The sequence below is a fragment of the Ambystoma mexicanum genome, chromosome 3q (genome assembly GCF_040938575.1).
Source record: "Ambystoma mexicanum isolate Mex_15411 chromosome 3q, UKY_AmexF1_1, whole genome shotgun sequence".
Taxonomy (NCBI): domain Eukaryota; kingdom Metazoa; phylum Chordata; class Amphibia; order Caudata; family Ambystomatidae; genus Ambystoma; species Ambystoma mexicanum.
Window position 1 is genome coordinate 984,838,571 of NC_090926.1, and position 13,710 is coordinate 984,852,280.

General features: G+C 45.3%; 1 protein-coding gene across 7 annotated transcripts in view; it reads left to right on the forward strand.

Moving 5' to 3' along the window:
- DNAI2 (dynein axonemal intermediate chain 2) overlaps positions 1 to 13,710 on the forward strand; it is a 231,344-nt gene that overhangs the window by 75,042 nt on the left and 142,592 nt on the right. For all 7 annotated transcript variants that reach the window (XM_069655122.1, XM_069655124.1, XM_069655126.1 and 4 more), the window contains exon 6: positions 8,605 to 8,718. In XM_069655122.1, the coding sequence (XP_069511223.1) occupies positions 8,605 to 8,718 (114 nt within the window). The remainder of the gene's footprint in view (positions 1 to 8,604; positions 8,719 to 13,710) is intronic.

Genomic DNA, 13,710 nt, shown 5'->3' on the forward strand with positions numbered 1-13,710 from the left:
TTAGGAAATTCAGCCTAAACAGAGAATTCTCCCTAACAATCCTGAACTGGATGCTACACATAAAAGGCACAGGCAGTGAGCAAAGGACCAGTAGATGGTGTGAAATACATGGTACAGAAACTGGGTGCAAGCAAAGTCATATGACAAACAGTACATGCAGAGTGATGTATACACAAGAGTGTAGTTAATGACCCTTACTTTGCTTTACATGGTTAACTTGCGCTGTGGGCCGCTACACCCCGTTATGCAATCACCTGGGTATTTAGCTCTTAAACATTACCTGTGAAAATCAGTTCATGTTGCCGTTATTTTAAGCAGAGGAGAACTAGGGGGTGAATCGAGCAGAAGATTAATCGAACCCATGTACTCACGTCTTGTGTTTAGGTAGTGGTTGCTACTGCAGTTTTGCCGTTTTGAGGCACTGAAAACAAGAGTTGTGACTTTCACTAAACTTAATGCCACTCACTTTATCAACCCTGGACTGATCAAAGGGTAAGTCACCAGTGACAGGATTCAACCCTGATCTCAGGTGCCTATCTGGCCTTCGGCGGGTCATTTAATCATCTCTTGTGAGCTTATCGTTTCTCCTTTTGTTTAAAAGTCATTGATCCTCTCCTGTTCTGTTGGACATTGCTGCTAATTAACGCAGCACATAGTTACGTACATGATGTTCTAGAATTTTAACAGATTTACCACCACCCTGTTTCACACAAAGTATGAGGCGGGAGCTGCATGGGCACGGCACCATCGGCCATGGCGCAGAATGGACCAATCTGCGCCATAGCCAATGGTAAGGCCGCAGGCAATGCTTGAGCTGCACAGCCCCTCCACGTACGTGGTCTCATCCACCAGTTTATCCCCTAGAACACCGGCTGGCACCACGCATGCATGTCTGTTTATCGCGGGGTGGCAGAGCATTTTCAGCCTGATTTGCGGTTCCTCAATGCTAATGAAGAACTGGCTCATGATTTCTGAAGGTAAATTTTTGTCTGCTTCATGGAAAGTTTGGTAATGGTGCTGGAGAAGTAACACGTGTCCTCCATGGCACCGGCACGTAGTACAACAGCGCCATAACTAGTTGGATGCACCTTGCACGTCAACACAAGCTCATGCCTATGATTTGTGGGTACCCTCCACGTCCTTGGTTTGAGCCTTGGCATGGCTTAATCAGATGGTTGTATCATGCAACGTAATAGCACTGTTTATTATTTACAGTTCTACGAATTGGCAAACCTTTGGTTGCAGGAGCTAAACGGAAACGTTATTTTTAGGGTGTCAGGGACAATTGAATTTAGAGGTGGCAGAGGGCCAATGGTGTCCAGGTAAGGTAAGCCTTCTATCCCGAAAAGAAGTGGCTCTCAGAGTTTAATAAGCACATTCCTCCCTTAGAATTGGATGTTCTAATATCATTAGTGTCCTATTTGTATTGGTTTTTAATTTAGAATGCGCTTTCGCCAAACTATAGGGGATAGCCTATACCAGTCTGTTGTTCAGCCGGTTCTCCACTTGGTATCAGGGCCTTGTGCTGCAGACACTAAGGTAGTGGCAGGACAGTCACCGCCCTCCTGGAAAGGATACTAGCGGGGACAGCACATATTGCCCCGAGGGCTGGCAGGCCGGGCGGTGCCAACGCCGGCAAGACAGGACCTTGCCGGAGGCTGAGTAATTTGGTCCCAATGGTGCTCAGCCGCCGGGCAAGTTCCGGTAGTGTTAGCTGCTAATTGGTGGTGCAGAGCGGTCCTATTCCCCCTGCTCTGTCATCACATTACTTTCATTGTCACAAAACAACCAATGAAAGCGAGTGTCTGGGAGCTACGATGCTGATATTTGCCATGATGTGCGGGGTGACTTGTGCCACCTGTTTCTGCCTGATCCGTTGCTCTGCTTTGCTACGCTCTCTTAGCTAGCAATTTCCCAAGAGCTCTGCCTGACAGCTAGCACTTTCTGTGTCCGCCATATTCTACCCATTCTCTCGCCACCGTCACGGCGATACCTGCATATGTTTGACAGTTCTCTGTGCCACGGTATGGAGCACGACTTCTCTGGCTGTTATCTTTGCCAAAAAGGGCAATGTACATTTCAGCCAATTCTCTATGGAACAGAAGATTGATCGCTGGCGATTAAGTTGTTTCTTGCAGTTATTTTTCTTGCATGGTGTTCATTTCTCCAGTTTGCTTATAGTTCCAGGCTGTGCAAGGTATGATTCATGTTCGGTTAATGCACATGTCCCCTTTGTATTCTTTAGAATCCAGTGTTTGATATGCTGGGTTCTCAGTGTGGCAGAAACACACACTGCTGGTCCTACTGTTTACTACAGTGACACTTTGATGTGTCCTTTTGAAAGCCTCGAACAATCGTGTGTGTTCATGTAAAGTGTCATGCATCACAGTACGTTTCCTAAACCTTCTCAGCTGTGAATATTCTGAGCTGTGTTATTGTCTTAATATGCATGGGTGGAGCCAGCCCCAAGATGTTTTGTGGGTGAGGTGCTGGATTACAGTTTTGAATGTAGGTCATGAGTGGGGCCATTTACCCACTGGGCTCGACAACCTCCCCTTCCACTAAGGCCATGCAGGCTGAATAGCTAGAACACCTTTAGTTGGCCCATTAGATGCACCGTTCACCCCAATTCAGAGCATATTTATGTTCACAAAGCAATGCTAATCATTAGAGGCATGATATATAATATAAGGCATGATGTATCATTAGAGGCAGATGTATATTGTATGTATTTTATTAACAACTAGATAATCCATTTAAAGCTTCGAGGAGTATCTGTTAAATTGGACTCGATATGTAATCCCTTCATTTTTCACATTGGGAGGGGGCATGGGTGTCGCAGGGCGGCGACATGGGTTTGCACAGGGGTGGGAGTTGGACATGGGTTTCGGGGGGGGCGACATGGGTTTCGAGGGGGTGCGACATGAGTTTCAGGGGGGCCCAAGGCTGTCTGTGCCCCAGGCCCCCAAAACTGTTAAAATGGCCCTGAGGGGGAGTAATATGAGCGTAGGTAGAGGGTGCTCCTTCTAGGTTGCTGAGGTGAAACTTAAGTGCTAGTTTAAAGGACCGGATGCTAGAGGAGTTTCTTTTACATTTGGAGGAAAGGTCTTCCTGTGCTGATTGGCACAGAGAGAGAAGGACCGAAAGCGAGGACACCCGGGGTCATCGAGGACTGTAAAGATTAGGAAGGGTATTCGAGCAGAGACTGCATGGAGGAGAGTAGTGGGAGATTGTCAGCTTGATAAACAAGCAATAGGAATTAGAAGAGAGGAAAGGTTTTCATAAAAAGTCTTCCGGCATATATGCAGTGTATGTCAAGCAAGGAAGATTATAGAGGGGACAAGTGGTGAAGTGGATTACTTTGTTAAGTTCGGAAAAGGAATAGAGAGCGAGGCCCCGAAGGAGGCTGTCACAGTAGTTAAAATGACGGAGTACCAGTGTCAGTATGGGGGTGTAGATAGTTTTAAGTGAGCAGGGGGATGGATGTTTGTGGTGAGAAGCAGGCTAATCCTAGACGCTGTGGAGATGATAGTGATAAGTGGTGCAAGTTATATGATCTAATATTGTAGGCTATTTATAACGCCCTTAATACCCAGAGATTTCTAAGCACAGACCCGGGGATCGAACCTGTGTTGCTCCATGTCGTCTTGCTTCCAAGGCGAGCAAGTTGCCCCTGAGCTATCCTCCCGAGACAAGTTGAGATCACTGCCCATGTTTGCGTGCCTTAGGTGAGGTTGGGGTAGGTCAGATGGAAATGAGGTGAGGGATAGGAGAGTGAGGCAATGGAGGTGGAGCTGTAGGTCACTTTGGTGGTGGAAGTGTTAAGCATTAGATATCAAAGTGCCATCCGGTGGCGCATTATAGAGCGGCAGACCGTAATGCATTTAGAGAGATCAGGAGGAATATTAAGGAAGGAGAGATTTGCATGTCTCCCATGACGATGTGATAAGGGGATCCAAAGGAGGATCAGTGGACTGTAGAGGCTGGGAAGTAAGAGGCCAAGAATGGAGATTTGGGAAATGCCAACAAGAAAGGTGATGGGATCAGAGATGTCTGTGTTCCACGAGATATAGAAGGACATATAAGATAGGAGACGGAGGAGGCAACCCGTTCAAGAGCGGCATCTTGATTCTAAGGTTTGCATGGATTCAAAGAAGAGACGAGTGGTCCACTTTGTAAGATGAGAAGTAGTGGGCAAAGTAGTTTGTGAATAGGAAGGAAGTGATTGCGCAAGGCAGAAGAGGGCCAGCATGTCTTGTAGTGTACAAGAAACTTTGCATGGCTGAGAATGAAAAGTATGAATTAGACTGGTCAAGTCGGGTGATTCAGTGGAGTCAAGGGCCATAGTGAAGAAGTGTGCATTCCTGCAGGCAAGGGGAAATGGGGCTGCGTTTCGTGTGTCACTTATGTATGGATTGCCCTTCTTACTGTTACTTTAACTTTGAACCCAATTAATACTTCACATGCATTCTTCCCCATCATTGAGTTTTCTACCCCGTCTCTCCAGTGCCTGCAGTAATTTTCCCATCCTTAAGTGCCAATGAAACCTGGCAAAGTTGTGTACCCAGAACCTCATTTATACTTAGGGTTTCCTGTTTTCTTTGTTTATATGTTTCCTTTTCTGGTGGTGTTTTTCAAGTTTTTTCAATATTTTGGAAAATCTGTTTGTCAGTGCTTATCCTATCGATTGTTTCCCTCAAAACAATCTCGGACAAGGGTGCTGTTCCAGTGTACATGAAATGTATCTTTTATTGCTGCCTGTACGTTTTCCATGATTAGATATAAAAAAAATCTATAACAGATTTTGCTGATGCAGCCCTTATTACTTCTTTGCATTCCTGGACCTCAGTCCTGAATTTATTATGGAAATGGAAATCTACAAATATAAAAATGCAAAGAATCAAATGAGGACTTGATGGGCTGAAGTTCCATGACATGGGGAAAATATGAGCTTGAATTAATTTTGCAGTGAACCATGAGACATACACTACGCAAAGTTAAAATAGATCATGGTGAACAGGAGATGAAGTGGAAAGCACATGTGGACATATGCAAGATGTGTGTTGTGATTAATCATATGAAGTCATCATTGATTCCCCGGCGGGATCTTCCTCCCATGTGGACAGGGGACGGCAGCCGCTACCTGATCCTGATCCTTGGGGGCATCTATATGAGGGAGGCACTCATGGGAGGAGGCAACTACCAGAGAGAAGTCATGGCTTCACTGGATAAGACACAGTATGCCCCCCTTACCGCTGATGAATACCATACAACTCCCAAGACTTTAATGGCCTATTGTCAGCTAACGGTCCCCCCTTCTAGAGGAGGTCAAGAAACCTCTTCTTTATATCACTCTGGTCAGGCCCCCACCTATGACTCAAACACCCACAACTCACACATAATACTGTTTGTCTCTGATGTCCCTTTATGTAAAATCTCTGGACCAATGCCATTCATGGACTCCAACTTCCATAACCACCCAGGTACTGAAACGAGGAGGACGAGTGAGTTTGTGCAAAGTGACAGGAGCTCGAAGTACAACATGCCGACTAATTGTTTTCCAAGTCTTAAGTGCACATGCATTTTAAAGATGCAACTGCACCACTGAGTCGAACAGTGCAGGAGAAGACGTTGAATGCTGAGACTCACAAACACGAGATACACAGACAGGTTTAGTGGAACGGAGAAGGCCGCCAGACGAGGAAAGAAATGCAGCATGTGAGCAACAAGGGTCATGGAGACGCTGGAAGCCATGCAGGAGCTCCTGGATGTTCAGCCACTCAAAGAGACAGCGTTCTCTAGTCCGGGCCAAAAAGGAAAGCAGGCGTATGGTTACGGAGGTGCGCAGGATGCTGAAAGAACGTCTGCATATTCCAAAGTGGAAAGCGTGTGAAGAAAACACAGTGGAGAGGCGTGAGCAGGATCAGAGACGTTGGAAGGAACCACAGAGTCTTCCCAAAGCAGCTGGGAACCCTGGGGCGTTCCGATAAGCGTGTCAACAAATATTTGAATGGTACAAGATTTATGATACAGAAAATACCCGAAGAAGTATTTTGAATGCAGACAAGGCAAAGTACAAAGGTAAACCCCAGTCAAGTACAGATGCATGACATGACAGTGTGGTGAATAGTGTCAGCAAATGTAACCATATAAACACATACCAAACACCTCATGGTATATGAAATAGTGGTATAACCATAGAAGTCTGAAACACATAAGAAGTTCTGGCAGGCGTGTTCACAAGGCAGCTGAAATTGTATAAAGATTCCTGGCAGGGGAGTATACCAGGCGATCTGCAAAGTTACAATAAATATTGTTACAGAACTTATTGCTTAAAGAAGAACTTTGTGAGTCCAGTGAAGAAACAAAGGAACTGTTAGCTAAAGAGACATTTTGTGACTCATCTAAGAATCCAGTGGAAGGGGACCACCCTCTGGATCCAAGGGTCTTTACCTTAGAGAACACAATCAGGTTTTGCTTAAAACATTTCTTTCTTTGGGCCATTTCCCAAATAGAACTTGAATGGATAAGTATTTTATAGAGAATCATTGCAATACAAGACAACATTTGATGAAATAGTCCTTTTGGGTCTTCTCTGACAAATGGCTAAGAAATGTTTTTCAGCCCTTTCGCTTTAGGGACCCAATAATTAACTCTAAATTGCTACTTTAAAAAAAATGTGTCCATACCCATACAATAAATACTTATTAAAGGGAACACATCATATGACCTCTTTCAGTTTGGATCATAAAGAGGTACGAAAACACCCGGAAATTTCTAGTAGGACCTATGATTCAAACTTTGGGACACAGCCTTAGTCCCGGGGGGGGGGGGGAAGGGTCGTGACACACCAGCATAGAATGTAAATAATAAAAAATGTTTCTTTTTTTTGTTGCAAAAAGGGAGGCATGAAAAAGTGAAGCGGCTAGTCCATAATGGGTGAGGGGGCGTCAACCCACTGGCCCCCTCACCCATTATGGAGGAGCGAACCTCCCTCAGTTGCTTTTTCCAGCTGAGCGAGTGTTCCTGGGCTAGCGGAACTGTCGTAGGGAAACGCTGTTTCCCCACGACAGTTCAGTTCCCCACCCGTTCATGTGAGTCATGCAAGGCTAGGTACGTATTGCTTTGCCTGCCTTACATAACTTATTGGAAATGTTGGCTGGGGAGCTGCATGTCTGTATGTGCGAGGGAGAGCTCCAGAGACCGAGCCGGCTGGAGTGGGGCATTTCAGCACCCAGGCTCAAGCCCCTGCACACATGTGCAGGAATCGGGAAGCTCTTGCTTCCCGATTCCTGTTCATGATGTAGGAGCTCGAGAGCTGGGGAGGACACTCAGGACCGGGGCAGAAAGGCCCTTTTATTTGTGTGTGTGTGTGGTCTGTCTGTATGTCTGTCTGTCCCCGTGTCCCCGGAGGGTTGTACAACAAAGGCATTTTATAAATGCCTTTGTTGCGCAATACCCCTACCTGCCTGCCAAAACAGCTTTCCTTCTGAGGCACTGTGGAGCCCAGGGGACAGGGATGGTATTTTTTTACTGAGCATCTATCATAGATGTCCTGTAAAAAATACCTTGCATTCCCCCCAGCACCTTGCATACACAAATAATCACTTGGATTGTGTGCGTGTGCTCTGTGCTGTGAGGCCCAGGGGACAAGGATGGTATCTTTCTACCGGACATCTATCATAGATACCATGCCTGCCCCCTGGGCACCCCAGCACCATTTTCTATTTAAAAGTATGCTCTTAAATGCACCATTTTAACCCATTATTTCAAAAAATGTCAGGGGGGTAGTACTCACTTGAAACCCCCCATTGATTGATTGATTGGTTCGGGCTCCCTCATTATGCTTGGTCGCAATGGCATATCTGGGGGAAAATGTATGAACCTCCACTTACATTTTGTTTTACAGCCACCACTTGCCCAGTGACTGTGCTGGGAGAAGGAGGAAGGGGCATGGGATATTGATGGGAGCAAGTGGGGGAGGGCCCAAGGATTTGGGTGGGGAGAGCACAGGGTCTGTTGTGGGGTGGGGTGGGGTGGGGTGGGGAGAGCTGGGGAAAGCCCAGGGACTAGGCTAGGTGTGGGATGAGGGAGCCCAGAGACTGTGATCGGAGCAGGTGGGGAGCCCAGGGACTATACTGGGAGTAGGGTGCTGTAGCGGCACACGATTGTTATAGCCATTTGTACTTACTGTTCATTTGGCATTATGGGTGGCCCGGCCTTCCCACATTTTGCTCAGGGGCGCCCATTTATTTAATATGGGAATCCATGTGTAACAGGTCAGTGCTGCCATCAAGTGTTTATGAAGGGTAAAGTAAAACACTAAACAGGAAAATGATTTCCAGAGGGCAGAAATCGGATTAACTCTGATTATTTTACTGAAATTTAAAAAGCCTATTTGTACCTAATATACCTAGTGCCTGCATTTGACTTATACAAATGATGTGCTTTCTGCCTGTCCTTTTTCACACGTGGTATAGACATGCTTTGTGCGACATATTTAATGGTGTAGTAATGCACCCTTTGCTGATATTTTCAGTTTGTGTGATTGTTTGCTTAGTCAATTCATCCTCTTGAAATTATACCACATGTGTTTATTTCTAGAGAACCCCAACAAGCCAGAATTGACCCTGAAGCCTGTCTCGCCTCTTGTCTGCCTAGAGTATAACCCCAAAGATTCACACATTTTGGCCGGCGGTTGCTACAATGGACAGATTGGTAAGAAAACCATGGTGAACATTTGTCATATAGTGTATAGGATATATTTTAAACTTTAAACAAAAAAAGAAAGTCTCAAAATGCTGCATTAATAAGTTAGCTGTTTGGTGTCAAACATATGAAGTGAAGGCTTATCTACAGAACTCTCATACCTTCTTCATCTTGCTGTCAATAGGGTGGGGGTGAGGTCTAGGAGCTAAATTGTGGGCTATGGAACCAGGAGATGTAAGTTCTAAACCAAACTACTTCCACGTGATCTATTTGTATCAGACTGAGTAAATAATTTCCTCTGTGAGTTTCACTTCATTTTTTCTTTAATAAATAGCAGTGCTTCAAAACTGACCTAACACCCTATTGCTGTGCTTTATAAAACAACTAGCTATACCCAGCTATTACAGCCAATCTAGAGCCCTCTCTTTCTCTTTTGCTTGTTTTCTTTGCATTCTCTTGCCCCCTTTGTCTCTGTGGCTTGTTCCCACTCACGCTCTCTCTGTGGGCGAGAGTCGAGTTCTCAGATGCACAATTCCAAGAGCGATCCGTGCCATGGCTGACCGCAGCACAACCAGTTAAATCCCACACATATCTTGCAGGAAGGGGTGGGAGTGCTACGTTTTTGTGGTTCCATGTAGCATGATGGCAGCAGTGATGGAGGCATCCTCCAAGGTGGGGACCGGCCGTCTACTTGGAGACATACACTGTCATTGCTTGTGTTCTGAAAGAATGTCACCATCACACTGAGGATATTGTCATTATAGGAAGAGGTGAGAGGCATGGGGATAGGCTCTGTAGGGTGTGCTGGGGTTCGCCAGGCCATGTACGGCACTATAGTATGAGGTTGCAGCATCTGTAATTGTTAATTTTTTTTTTTGTTCATTATTAGTGCTTGGGTATGCTGTAGAAATTGTGCATGTTTAGCATCATTTCTATTAATCAATCAGTGGGCAACATGCAAATTAAACATTGCCTTGGTGCCCACAGAAGAATCAGATCATAGGTTTTAATCTAAGCATGGCACACTCCAAGAAGGACATTTTTGAGAGCCAACATGGTGGGTATTTTAAGATAATGAAGCTATTAAAAAAACAAAAAAGGAAATGATGTAATTGCACTTCTATTGTTAAGTATCTGTTTTTACAATTGTACAATGTTCATTCAGCTGGTCACACCCAGGATGACATATTTTACCTCGACTCCTCGATCTATTTCTTCCCTTTATATCTACCTTACCGTGGAATGACCTTTACGGAATCCGGTTTTCAATCTGCCCCGCAAAAAAACCTACCATTGGCAAACATAACCCACCCATCATCTTCCAAAGAACTTGGTCCAAAGTTAATGTCAGCACCTTAGACTCAGTGGTCCAAGTGGGCGGGAGCGGATGGGAGTGATGCTGCTCTACTTTAAAAAAAACTGAAATAAAAGGTTTTACTTTTCCTATACATTTATTTTAAAAATAAACTGTTACGAAATGGTTTACTTTTAAAATAAAAATGTAGGAAGAAGTTTAAACTTGCACTTCAGTGCACTGCACTGAACATTCCCTTAAACAGCAGGTGCGTTAGTTTGTGGGTTTGGATTGCATGTTGGAGGGAGCCTGGCGATGGGATTTGTTGGGGGCGGGATCAGGCCAGCAGGGAACAGAGTTCCACTACTTCTTTTTGTGCAATTCGACTACTGCTTAGGCTAGGGGTCTGCAACCTGTGGATCTCCAGATGTTTTAGACTATGACTCACATGATCCCTCACCATTTGACTATGCTGACTAGGGTTGATGAGAGTTGTATTCCAAAACATCTGGAGAGCCAATGTTTTCAGACCCCTGCCTTTGGACCTCACTACACCTCAATCGAAAAGTGAATCCCAACCTCTTCAGATTCTACTCTACCATAACTTCCAACACCACCTCACATGGCCTATTGAACAATTGCCAATTGAGCAAATGCACAAAATCCCTCACCACCAAATAACTCGAAAATGGCACTACCAGAGTTATTCATAATTAATAAAGCTTGTGACATAGAGCGAGGTAATGGCATATGCACTACTGTCATTAAGCCAAATTCACACTTAAATCTACGTTGTCTCATTACAAAGTCTGGATTGTCAAAGCCAAAAATCTATGCTACTCCAACTGCCTTTCATCCTCCCTGAACATTGTGACAGACTTCTGTGGTTACAACGCTGCTTCAAATATGACAGACCCAGCTGTGGCAAATCCCTGGATGTTGCCACTTCTGCCCATGGGCAGCCCATTCCCATGAGGAATGGGAGGTGAGGCCGCTACCGGATAGTCCCCCTGGGGGTGGATCTCATGTGGAGGAAAAACCCCTACAGGATTAGTGACAACCCAGGGAGAACCTACAATCCCTATAACCCCCTTTACCCTAACCCACATTTCTCACCAATCCACACTATACTGTTCTTACTGTTCCTATATGTTTCTCTTATACCTCCAATATAGGACTATGGAACTAGGAAGAGTAAGGACTACCTGGGTTTAGTCTCACTTTACAATACCAAGACGAGGAAGAGCTTTGTTGACTCCTGGGAAACTGATCCAATTAATACTGTGACGAGAAAGAAGCACAGAATACTAAGGAGTACACTGCAGAACCAAAGTGAACCGACTAGCCATTCTGACTTTGCCATTTTCTTTTAGTGAGATAAAAAGGGAAGAAGGACTTGGCAAAGGAGGCAGACCTCCCTGGATGAACTGCAAGGGGCGGTTCCATGTGTGCGAGAGAGAGGCCCAGGATGCCACCGAAGAAGGCAAAAACTTTGGAGTCGGGCCATCAGTGAGAAGAGGGGATGGCGGACTGGAGGAATCAGGCTCCAGGCGACCAAGGATTCTGGGTAGCGGAACCACTAGCAGGTAGAAGATTGCTGCCGCAGACAGCATGAAGCTCACGCGAGTCCCACAGCAGACCACAGGCTGCCACAAGGCCCCAAGACCACTGCGCACCAGGGGAGAAGGCACATGGGTGGTGGGGAAGGTGCTGGAGTGCCCACCAAGTCATTAAGACACTGGCGGAACCAACAATATCGTGAATATAGAATATGGGACCCTGCCATAGAAGAAAGAAAGTGTGAGTCTGGGACCCACACCCATAAAAGCATCCTCATAGATCCTCATAGTCACAGTACCTGGCAGGAGAGAATACCAGGTGGATTGTACATAGAGGAGATAAAGTGGGAGTCTGGGACCCACACCCATAACAGCAGCCCACTGTGTCTTTATTCTATCTTCATAATCATAGTACCTGGCAGATAAGGGAACCAGGTTGACTGTGAATCTAAGAGAAAGTCAGGGGAAGGAAAGCGTTACCCTTACCTGATACAGTGGCGTGTAACTTGATCTTCATAATCACAGTACCTGGCAGAGAAGGGAACCAGGTTGGCTGTGAGTCCAAGAGAGGGCCATGGGAAGGACAGTATGACCCCTGATACAGTTTTATAGGCTTTGATCTTCAGGGATAGAATACCTGGCCAAGTGGTAAGCCAGATTGGTGGTGAATCCAAGCTAAGAAGAACCAGGGGAAGAGAGTAATTCCCGCTGGTGTTTGTGGACACTGTGAACATCCAAGAGAAGGGAGTCATTCCCTTGACAGTGTGAGAAGCTGAAAAAGATTTGCGGGAGGTAGACATTCCTCAGGAGGTATATACACTGTGAAAAGCCAAAAGAAGGGAGTCAATCTAATGGCGGTGTGAGAATCTGGAAAAAACCTGGGGAATAGAGACATTCCCCAGGGGTTGTGAACATTGTGAAAAGCCTAAGAAGTGTCAGGGAAAGGGAGTAATTTCTCCTGATGTTTATGAACTTTGCAAGAAGCCTAAAATATACCAATGGAAGCAATTAATTCTCTTGGCCTTGTGGGAAATGCAAGGAAGATTAAAAGGAGTAATCATCTCCCCTATTCTGAAGTTATAAGACTTATTTTCTATGTGCCTTGGTGGAGTGTCATTCCAAGGAACCGTTTTGTTGAGACTTTGAAGTTGTGCCTTAGAAGATGAACACTTCCCTTTTCCTACAAGTCAACTTTGTCCTGAAGCGGGAAACCATTCTTCCGAAACAAGAGTATCAACCGCTTTTTTCCTTAGTTGATTTTGAGTGTAAGGGAAGGAAATAGCTTTTTGATCCAACTGTGGACTCTTTGCTTTTGACACAACCTCCTGACAGAATTCTTAGTTTGTTTGAGGCAGGAACAACCCTGTTGGAAATAGGGAAAGTTAGGGGTTTCCTTTTCATTCTGGTTTAAATAGAAGTACATGACCAATAGCATGCCACCTGTGTGTCAGTCTCCTACTTCTGCACCCTTACACAACATATCAACTATGCAGCAACCTATCAACCTTTGTCGCCTGAAAAATCGGCAACATCACTAAACCATCATCATATCACCCCTGTCCCAAACTAAGATGCCACCATCCCTCGCCACAACGTAACACCTTCCTCCAATATCTTATACTCCTTTTCCCCTACCAGTTGAGAGCTCTTTGACAACGTGTTCACCTACTGTAAACCTACTGGCTCTTCCAGAGACCTCTGCTTACCTAAGATCTTAAAACCCCTCAACCCACTATCAGAAAGGACTGAAGCACACAGTGATCAGCCCTCCTATAGAAACCAGCCCATGACCTGTCATACCCAGGAATTTCCCACCAATCCTGTAACTACCATTTCCAGGAGAGAGCAGTAATTGCCCAGCTCAGTCCATTCATGGAAAAAACAACAACTTACTCCGCCATTAACAAACTGGTTTCAGTCCGGGGAGGGGAACAGAGTGTTTCATACTAATAGTAACTGTTGACATCTGAAAACTCCGATACTCGCGGCGTCTGCTCTTTCAACTTCCTTGTTCTCTTAGCTGCTTTCGATACTGTCAACAAAGCAAGCCTTCTGGCCCTTCCAAACTGCCTTGGAATTCAAATCTAAGCTCCCCCAGATCTAGTCCTTTTCATACCATACCCAGTAAACCTCTCTACCTCCTTTTAA